Source organism: Panthera uncia, assembly GCF_023721935.1.
Source record: "Panthera uncia isolate 11264 chromosome A3 unlocalized genomic scaffold, Puncia_PCG_1.0 HiC_scaffold_11, whole genome shotgun sequence".
NCBI lineage: Eukaryota > Metazoa > Chordata > Mammalia > Carnivora > Felidae > Panthera > Panthera uncia.
This window is the reverse complement of record NW_026057578.1, coordinates 33,153,992-33,165,156: the sequence shown is the minus strand read 5'-3', so window position 1 is coordinate 33,165,156 and position 11,165 is coordinate 33,153,992. Positions and strand designations below refer to the sequence as shown.

The following is an 11,165-nucleotide window of genomic DNA, read 5'->3' as shown; positions in this document are numbered from 1 at the left end:
CTGAGCAGAATGAAAAGCAACAAGGCATACAAGTACATTATTATTATTATTATTATTATTATTATTATTATTTTAGAGGTCATGGATATAATGAGACAGTGGCTGTGGCATCATTACTGCTGGGTACCCCTCCCTGCTCTTCTGGGAGGTGCTAGTCATGCAAACTAGTTCTTTGGCAGGTTCTCGCTGCTGGGCCATGGACTCAGAAAGATCCACACATGATTCTGTCGAAAGACATTGTCATCCAGAATGGGTAGGTGAGGAAGGGTGTTGAAAGAGGAGATAACTGGAGTGAAGTTACAAAAAGGGGCAGGCAGGGAGCTAACTCTTTGCCCAAAAAATGCCAGCATACCGAGGTTGTCTATGGACACAATGACTATAACTAGATTAATGTGATGTTGATTACACAGTAAATTCAGGAATGGCCAATATCCTGTGACAGAAATGTGATGCATGGGTGAGAAACGTGCAGATCTGGGGAAGGAGACAAAGACACTTGGATTTTAACTCCCTCTTCAACCCTAGAAAGGGGAAGCAGGTTGTCAACCTGACCTCAAGTCACACTCCAAAAGACTTCAGCAGATTCCTGATGTGCCTGGGGAATGGGGAATAGAGCTATGGGGCAGAGGATTGTGGGAATGGCAGCATGCAAAGTGGGCAAGACTGAAGCTGGATTGTGAAGGCTTTTGTGTACCATGAAAAGCAAATTTGACATTAATCTAGGAAAGATAGACTTAGAAGTGTTATAGTATGTTGTTGCCTCCAGATAACAAGACATAAACTTTATTAATCATACCATGTTCTAGGCATTACATTTACCCCATGTAAACTTCACAGCCACCTTATGTGGAGGTTCTATTATTACCTGCATTTAAACAGAAACCCCGTGGTAACTAGTTTTAGCCCCAACTCACATAGGTAAGAAGTGTCAAGGCTCAGATACCAATCACTGGACAGCAGTTGCCTTTACCCTGCTCTGTGCAACCCTTTTGCTCCTTTGCTCCCATACATTCTTGCTATATTTCTTCCTACTGACTTACTCTGAAAGCCAGGAAATGCAATCCTTGAATACATGTCTTATGTTAGAAAGAGAAAGAGCTTCAGCAATGAGTTTCCTTTGTGCCTCCAGATACTCTCTTTAACTTTAAATTTTGCAAGTTTTCCAGCATACACAAAAGTAGAGAAAAGCAAAAATGAACTTAGCTTCAGCACAGATTGATGTTGTATCACTTATGTTTATCCATCCTATTTCCATCCCCCAAATTTTATTTCTAGGGTATTTTTAAGTGAATTCTAGACACCAGATTGTTTCACACATAAGTATTTTACTATCTGTAACCAATAAAGACTTTTAAAAATATAGTTATAACACCATTATCACACCCAACAAAATTAACAAAATTGTTATTTCTTTTTTTTTAAATTTTTTAAATGTTTACTTATTTTTTTAGAGAAACAGAGTGCAAGCAGGGGAGAGACAGAGAGAGGAGGAAACAGAATCTGAGCAGACTCCAGGCTCTGAGCTGTTAGCACAGAGCCTGACCCAGGGCTCGAATTCATGAACCATGAGATCATGACCTGAGCTGAAATCAAGAGTCAGATGCTTAACCAACTGAGCCACCCAGCTGCCCCCAAAATTGTTACTCCTTAATAGCAGATTCTATTTTTAAGACTTTTTTCTACCAATCACATATCATATACAAAAGTTTCACTGAAAAGAATGATAGAATTCCTGTGTATGAAATTTCTTTTTATAAGCAAAATATTTTCTAATGAGTTTATAGGATTGATCTGTAGGCAATAACAGTGATTCTTAGTAACATTTATTGCAAGAACATTTTCCAAATTTACAATAGATTGTAAATATCTTATATTTTTATAAGGGCTAGCTCCACATAGAATTGAGATACTACCAATTAACACCTTATTAAAGTAAGATCTTCTCTGAAGGCAAAATTAAACCTCTCTCTCCTATAAGTACTGATTGGAGATTGATCTCATATGCCCTGCAGTACTGTTAGTTTTATAGCTGTCTTTGTTGTAAGCCCAGGATAGAAATCACACTTTTTCACCATGTATTGACCACATTACTCAGTTTTATGCTTTGCACAGCTAGCAAATTTTTATAAAGCACACTTTGAAAAAGCTCAGTCACCTTCTAATTGTAACTCAGTCATACATACTCAGGGTGTGGTGATCTCAAGGTATAGATGCATCTAATGTGTATCTGCAAAGAAATTTGGAAATCATTTAGGCTACTTTCATTTTAGATCTGATGAACTGTAGCCAAGAGCCGTGCGAGACCCATGTAATTCCAACTGCCAATAGTCTTTTATTCACTGACTCATTTTATGTTAGTACTCATGTTTTAAAAGTTTCTTTTAAAATTTAAATTAATAAAAGATACAATTGCAGAGTTCGGTTTCACTATTATCTCCAATAAGGTAGTGATACTTCAATATACACATGCAGAGAGTACTTAAATTTTCCTCTCCCTTCCAGCAAGAGGCCACGGCCAAACACCCTCCCATCTTCTCATTATAAATAGGTTTACTTTGCAGTCCATTCTTGTTATTCTCGCTGCCACTGAATAGGGGGTGAATTTTTTAATTACTGGCCGCGATTCTCTTTAGAAAACCCCACGCGCGCCAACCTCAGTACTGGAGCCTGGGTGCATGAGGCGCCTGTTCTAACTTAGGCAACATTGGGTCATCTGTTTATTTTCGGGGGGGAAGGGGGGAGTGGTGTCAGAAAGAAAGGGCGGCCGTTGCCCAGGCAACCGACACCCGGGGCAACGGCAGGGGGAGGCGGGAGGGGGCGTGGCCTCGGCGGGACCAGGCGGATAAGAGGCGGCGCTGACTGCCCGCCTTCTAAGCTGGGACTGTTCGTGCGGCGGGGCGGAGGCGGGGCGGCCAGGCACCACCTCCGACTACCTGGAAAGGCCCGGGCTTGCGAGCTAGCGAGGCTCCGGGCCCATCGCTTCCTCTCGCCACGTCCCCTGCCGAGGAGGCTCGCTCCACGCGCCAACATGGCGGGCGGGCGCTGGGGCCCGCTGCTGACGGCGCTCCTGGCCGCCCGGGTCGCGGTGGCGGAGGAGGCCGGCCCCGCGCAGGCCGCGCTGCCGGAGGAGCGGAGCTGGGTGCGGCCCATGACCGCCTCCAACTGGACGCTGGTGATGGAGGGCGAGTGGATGCTGAAATTGTGAGTGTGCCCGCACGTCCCGCACGCCACACTGCCCCCCTGGGCCCCGCCCTCCCAGAGCCGCGCGGGCCGCTGTGGAGTCCGCACCGCCCGCTGGGCTCCGCCACTGCTCGCTCGGCGGCCCGCCGCGCGGGGGCCGCCTGCTCACGCTGCGCATGCGCGCCAGGCCCTCCGCGGTGACAGCTGCGGGTGCGGAGCATCCCGCCTCTCTCCGCACCCGCCGCCCCCCTCGCCTGCTAAGCCCCCTGCCTTTGGTGGTGGGGGCGGGGGCAAGAGTTGAGGGATGGGGTGGGCAGCGTGCCAAGGGGAGTCGGGGGAAATGGAGGAAATCTGTGAGAAAATCGCGTGCTTTTGGTACAGGTGTGTACGAAGAGAAAAGGGCTGCCATTCAGTGAAATTAACGCGCAGTACAAATACGTAGCACGGGCTACGCAGGATATTTGTTGAATGGATAATTACAGACCGTGAAGGGCACACCAGCTAGTGCAAAGTATTTTGGTTTTCATTTTGAATTCTCCGAGATGTCATTGTGAAAAATAAAACAGGAAGATGGGGGTGTTTTTGAAGTTTTAGAACAAGATTTCAAATAAATGTTGATATTCCTTATCATTTTTAGAGGTAGAGATTTCTGGGTAGATAATTGTGCTAGTGTAATAAAGAAAGGGACATTAGTACATCGCCCCTTTTGAACAATAGAAGGTAAACTGTGGATAGTGTCTTTGCTTGAAGGAGATGGGAAAATACAGTTTTGAGTTAGGAACAGGCACATGGCTTAAAATTAACTTCTAGGAAGAAAGTGATCCTTTGGAAAAAGCCTTGAAGGAGACCATGGGAGGATGTTTGAACAGGCTTCAGAGACCATCACGGTGGGCTTGTGGGGAGTATGAAGAACATCTGGAGAAATGATACCTTAACTCCTTAGACTGTAGTTTCAGATCATGTATATACTTGATCACTACTGTTTTGCCATTAATCTTACCTTGAGGACACAGACACACAGAATTGGATCTTTCCTTTATTTGTCCAAGACCACATTTTGATTTTCTCAATTTCAGTTGCAAATAGATGCGTATGGAGTGAAAACCTCAGTGTGAGATCAGGGCCCAAAGTTACAAGTCCCTTAGCAGATTACGCTGTTCAGAGAACATAGTACACATTACCCCTTCAAACATGCATTTACCTTTTGTCCACGAAGAAGGTGATAGAAAGACCTGAAAGTAAAATGCCTTTGGTGTCATAATGAACCAATGAAATGATTAAGGAAATATGTAGTCATGAAGCACTTATTAAACTACTTAATGAGTTTAGTATGAGGAGGATGAAGATGAAGAGGTCATTTTCCATTTAAGAGAGAAGCTTTTAACGTAAGTGGAGCTTTATTCAAGACTGTCATGTTTGTAATAATTGTAAGATTTTAGACTGCATTTTGTCAGCTAGTACTACAAAGAGTTCTTTTTGAGAGTAGGTGCTTATACGGTGGAGCTTTCTAGATGCCAGTTTTCTGATTAAAACTGAGTTTGTGTATGTACATGATGAAGGTCAAAACAGAAAGGCCTCAACTCCTTTATAGCTCCTTTTTGGAATAACCATCTCTCTATTTTTTTTTTTTTTCTTAGTAAAAGAACTAAACAAGCTAAAGCTCAGGTGAGTGTAAGCCATGTGAAGCTTGTAAACGTGCAACAGCCAACAACTCGTATGTTTGGCTACGTCGACTGTCAAATTAAACTTTTCATAAATGTTCAAGCCCAGACATAGTAACCAATTGATCTAAACTTGCCATGTGTCCATCGCATGGAATATGTTGGGCTGTGATGAAAGATGGGACTTAGAACCCAGAAGTAAGCTGTATTGTGCCTAAGATCATTTTAGAAGTTCCCTTTTCATTGGGTACACTTCAGAATAAGTCACTATGAAGGGAGGCTCTAAAGGAAAGAAGATTTAAACCATTGTATCCAAATTTTTTCTACATAATAGAACCTAAGTCCTGAAGAAATATTGTTGCTCTTATCTGTTTGTGATACCCCCTTTCCTCCCTTTCACAAAGGGAGGAAACTTTCTATTTTTTCTTATTTTCTATTTTCACAAATTTTCTATTTTTTCTTAAAAAAATAGAAAATTCATTATATTCTCAACCACTACAGGCCTACCATAAATTTCTAAGAATTCACTCAAATAGCCTTATCAGAATCTTTTTGCTGATGTATAGAACAGAGAAAAGCCAAATGTGTTAATACTAGCTACCGTTTCAACACTTTTTTCAGGTAAACAGATCATAATAAATGGAGATTGTGAGGGGTCTACAGATGATGCATTTAACTTTTCTAAAGAAGCAATTAGGAGACTTTCTGATAGTATGAAAAATTTGACATTACTGTGAATGACATTTCTTTATTTGTTCATTTGCTTATATCCTACTTCTCTTCTGGGATTTTTTTTCTCATATCCCACTTCATACAAAGCTCCTATAATACAATTTTTGGTTATACTGGTATTGATAATTTCAGTTGTTTTTAAGGACCTAGCAGTGTTTTCTACTCCTGTTATGAAATTTAATTTGTTATATTTTCTTTGTTTTAAAAACAGTCAATTGTTTTGGAAACTTGCAATTGAATTTTCAATGTTTAAAAAGCACTTCTCTGTTAAGGGGAAATATCAGTTAAAATATATTTGTAGTAATTCACCATTTCAATTCTGAAAACTTTTTTTAAAAAATCTGAAAAATTATCCCATTATTATTTGCATTTTCTTTAATGCTTGTTGTATATTCAGTTTTTCTCTTCTTCTTTGCTTTCATATATTGTTTTATAATTTTAATCCCTATTTCTGCCATGTCTCTATGATTGGCTTGCTGTACTTTTCTCATCCTAACCTCTGATGAAAAGTTTGCCCTTTCTCAGGATTAGGAAAGAGTACATATAATCTTTAGAATACCTTCTGAAGTTTTCTTTTTTTCTATTTCCATTGTTTCATACTATCCTTTATTCAGTTACTTTGTAACCTTTTACTATTTTAAACTTTTTTGGTTCCCATTGTATCAGTTCTTGAGAATACCGCTTTTGTTCTTTTGACACACAAAAATGTACATTCTATATATTTTTCTGGTGTTTCCCCCCCACCCCAAAGAAATAAGTAGATATCCAAGTAGCTTAATTTTGATCTGCCTTCTTTAAAAAAATATTTATTTTATTTTATTATATATATAGTGAGAGCACAAGCAGGGAAGAGGGGCATAGGGAGAGAAAGAGAGAATCTTTTTTTTTTTTTTTTTTTAGTTTTTTAAATGTTTACTTATTTTTGGGAGAGAGACAGAGTGTGAGCAGGAGAGGGACAGAGAGAGAGGGAGATACAGAATCCAAAGCAGGCTCCAGGCTCTGAGCTGTCAGCACAGAGCCCAGCGTGGGGCTTGAACCCACTATCCATGAGATCATGACCTGAGCCGAAGTTGGGACACTTAACCGACTGAGCCACCCAGGTGCCCCAAGAAAGAGAGAATCTTAACTGGGCTCCACACTCAGCATGGAGCCCAACTCAGGGCTCGATTCCATGACCCTGGGATCATGCATGACCTGAGCTGAAATCAAGTCAGACACTCAACCAACTGAGCCACCCAAGGGGCCCTGACCTGCCTACTTTTAAACTGATATCCAGAAGAAAAGTATATCTTTGGGTTAATTTACCTCTGTAAAGCTTATAGATCTTTATAAAATACTACCTTTTCTGACTTGATTCTAATTTAAATTAGTCACTGTGATGGAGGGAAGCCTCATTTATATCCTTAGAACCTCTAAGTTTTAGTACTTTTTTTCCAAAATCCTTCTTATTCCCGAAGAGAATGTCTTCAAGCAGCATCACCTTAGCTTGTCAGATAGTCATAATTTTTTGAAGTTTAATAGAGTATAGTGATGTGTGGATTGAATGTTTAAGAGATAGTCATTACATGCTTGTTATGTTTCAAGTTTAGACTTGGGGGTCTTGGAAGATGAAAATGAATGAACGACATTCTTTGATTTCAAGGGACAGTCAATCTACTGTGCTCTGAAGGAAATAAATAGCAGATACAGCATTCATTTATTTAGCAAATGTTTCCTGAATGCTTCTTCTCTGTCAGGCATTCAGCAGTGGTTCTCATCAGGGCACTGTTGGCATCTTGGGTTGGACAGTTCTTTGATATGTGGGGATGGCCTGCCTGTTGCAGAACCGTCAGCATCACTGCCTCTACCCATCACATTCTAGTGTTCATGTGACATCAAAAAAATTTTAATCATCTCCATTCCCTATGCACATTCCCAAATGTCTCTGATTGAAAACTACTGCCCTGGGTACTGTTATGGGTATTTAAAAACACGAAAAAGAATAGCTCATAAGTGAACATAGAAGTATTTAATTTCAGATTGTTTCCACAAAGGGTTATCCACATTATCACCTCTATGATCATCATCATCTCAGTCACAGTAAACAGTTACATTGCTTCCATTTCATGTCCTGAATGCTGTCTTATTTCATCATCCCAGCATTCTGGTGCAGAGGTAGCATTCTCATTAACTAGGGGAGATGAAACTTGAAAAGGTTAAAGCTTTGGCCAAGGCCAGATCCTTAGGAAGTGATTGGCAAGGCCAGAACTAGAACACAGGCCTGAGCTTTGCAGTTCCTGCTGCAAACCTAGGAGAATAGCAGGGACCTAGGGGAGGAAGGTACAAAGCCTGGCCGGTTCATGCTTAGGCTGTCAGCTGGCCAGCACCATAAAGGGTGCACCATTAAGGGAGGCCTTTTCCCTGTGGGATTCAACGACCCACCCATGGTTTTATCGTCTCTAGATTCTCCAGATGAGGAGCATTATTGCTATATGCTCATTCCTGACACTCTTCACCACTCATACAGGTGCTCTGCCTTTTCTGCACCCCAACCACCCAGGAAAATTCTCACTTTGCCTTGTTTGTACCTAGCCTGGCCCTTATCACAACTCGTAATTATAAATTTATTTATATGCTTCTCTGATTCTTCCTCTAGATAATAAGCTTTTCAGTAGAGAAAGAAATTTTTTCTTTTTCCTGTTTATCTCCAGAGCCTTAATAACTATCACATTCAATAAATACTTTAAGTAAACGAATTACTGTCTATTACAGTCTATTATTCAATAGACTAGTTGTTTCTTTAATCAAGAGCTTCCTCAAGTGTATCACTGAGGTAACACCTGTATATATTGTCTTAGATACTAAGGAGAGTCACTATCATCTCCCATTTGTTCATTAATGTATTAAATATTTACTGTGGTCCAGGACCTGCCAGGCTCTGTTCTGGCTCGGTATAAGCAATATACCAGTCCCTGCCTTCATTGAGGGTTTGTCTTTTTTTTTTTTTTCCTTAATTTTTTTTTAAACATTTATTCATTTTTGAGAGACAAAGTGTGAGTGGGGAGAGAGAGAGAGGGAGACACAGAATCTGAAGCAAGCTCCAGGCTCTGAACCGTCAGCACAGAGCCTGACACGGGGCTTGAACTCAAGAACCTTGAGATCATGACCTGAGATGAAGTCAAATGCTTAACTCACTGAGCCACCAAGGAGCCCCCATGGAGTGAATTCTATTTTCTCTAGCACATAACATGATTTTTGTGGAGTTATCCATTTTTATTTTTTCTCTACATTTTATGATAAAATGCCCTAGAAATGATCTTCTAAAGAAATCAAATTAAATATAAGCCTTCCAACTCTTGGATTATTATGAGTTTTCCCATGTTTTCCAGATATAAGAATGACACTTGATGTAGTTAAGTCATCAGCTAAGACATTTTGATTTAGTTTCATGTATTAAGGCATAGAAAAATGACCCTAGTTTACCTTTTCATCTTCATTATCACATATTCTTTTGAGCATTTTGGGCAAAATAAGTTCTAAGTGAAAATCGACTGTATCAGTCATTGTCCATCTCATCTCTGCATGGATGAGAAAAGAGAATGTATGGGGACACACTGGTGAAATTTGAGCCAAAACAGAAGAAGAAAAATTGCACATTATTGGGAGAATAAAAATGTAGTTTTAGTAAAATTTTATTTCTACGAAATGTATTTAAGTTAACTCCTTTCTCTGATGTGTTTCATGTACTTAATGAAATCTCACACCAAATTCAGTTGGTTCATGAAATCAAAGTAATCACAGGCCTTCAACTACCTTACGTATAACAGAAACTAAGTATAATTTATGCATGAATTGCATAACATGGATGACGAAAACATGCTTTAGAATTTTGTTTCCCAAAGTGGTTAAAAACCTTGGATTAATATTCAAGTCTGTGTTTTAGCCGTACGGCATTTTAAATGTGTTTATGAAGCTTGCTAATTTTATATACCCCTGGCACCTGGGAAAAGCCTAAATAGATAAGATACTGTCATATAGTTTTCATGACTGTAAAGGTTCTAATTCCTTTTGGAGGCCCTTAAATGAAAGAAGGATTAATTTGAATGTAAAAGACAGTTATGGCAGGTCAACCCTTTTATAGTTCTTAGAAGATTGACATTATGAACTAATTTTAAATAATATAAATAAAGATCATGATCAGTCCTTTCTGATGATTTTCATCATGAGTTTTACAGAAAGATTACATTTATATACACGTACTTACACAGACACAGAGAGTGCATTTTCTTCTTTGTATTCGTTTGGTCCCTGAAGAACCTTCCTGTAGTAGGTTCTCAATTACCATCTAAATCATCGTCCTTCAGATACAAAACAATACTAATAATTTGAAAAGCAGAAACAACAGTGGGCCAATTCCCACACCAGAGACTCAGCTGCCTTATTTCTACCACCAAAGAATGCACTAAGTTAATGAATGATGTTGGTGCACTCCAACACAAAAAGCTCTGATTAAATCTCAGAAATAATGGCATTCATAGTCCCTCAGTCTCCAGTGGGTAGCAGCTACATAAAAAATGGAATATCTAAAATAACCTCAGTGGCATTTTTATATCTAGGGATCAATGTTACCCAAATCTCACTTTATATAATAGCCTGTCTAGAGACTAGGGACTGGTATGTAAAAAATAAAAGATGGGGGGAGCCTGGGTGGCTCAGTTGGTTGAGCATCTGACTCTTGATTTTGGCTCAGGTCATGATCTCATGGATATGAGAACAAGCCCCAGTCAGCCTTTGTGCTAGGCATGGAGGCTCCTTGAGATTCTTTCTCCCTCTTCCCCTGAAGCACCCCCCCCCCCCCCGCCTCAAAAAACAAAACAAAAACTAAATGCTCCATCTGGGTTCTTACTCTGTGTGGTCTTAGGTGACCTTAAGCTAGGTCCTTTAAATCTGCATTCCCTGTTTGACAGTGAGGTTGTAAGGTTCAGATGAGCTAATGTATCATAAAAGTGTCTTGGAAACCAAACAGTGTATTACAAATGTAATTGGTATTAATAATTGTTCTTAACATGTACCTGTTTTATATAAGTCATCTAATCTCCCAACAACCTTCTAAGGTAGCCGGTGTTATTATCCCATTTTGCAGTTGAGGAAGCTGAGGCATGGAGTGAGTATTAAGCTGCCTGCCCAAAGTCACATGGTTAATTTGTGGTTGGTCTTGCTGAATCCTCTGGCAGTACTCTTATCTAATACACAGAAATGCCTGTCAAAGTATACTTAATAATAAATGTCCTCTTTTTTCCTAAAGTTTACCAACTGCTTGGCCCAGTAACATCTACCATATGACGGTTTTTTTCTAAATTTATTTATTTTTGAGGGGGGGGGAAGAGAGAGAGAGAGAGCTTGTGCACAAAAGCAGGGGAGGAGCAGAGGGAGCAGGAAACACAGAATCTGAAGCAGGCTCCAGGCTCCAAGCTGTTAGTACAGAGCCCGACGTGGGGCTCGAACTCAAGAACTGCAAGACCTGAGCTGAAGTTGGACACTTAACTAAGCCACCCAGGCACCCCTGAATGTTTTTCAAATATATAGAAAATGACTTTTCTCAAATAAAGACTA

General features: G+C 40.2%; 1 protein-coding gene across 1 annotated transcript in view; it reads left to right on the top strand.

Moving 5' to 3' along the window:
- The first annotated feature begins 2,830 nt into the window (after positions 1 to 2,830).
- The window catches only part of TMX4 (thioredoxin related transmembrane protein 4), a 44,374-nt gene continuing 36,039 nt past the window's right edge, over positions 2,831 to 11,165 (top strand). Inside the window, exon 1 of the mRNA XM_049651124.1 lies at positions 2,831 to 3,201. Within this exon, the coding sequence (XP_049507081.1) occupies positions 3,029 to 3,201 (173 nt within the window). The 5' untranslated portion in view covers positions 2,831 to 3,028. The remainder of the gene's footprint in view (positions 3,202 to 11,165) is intronic.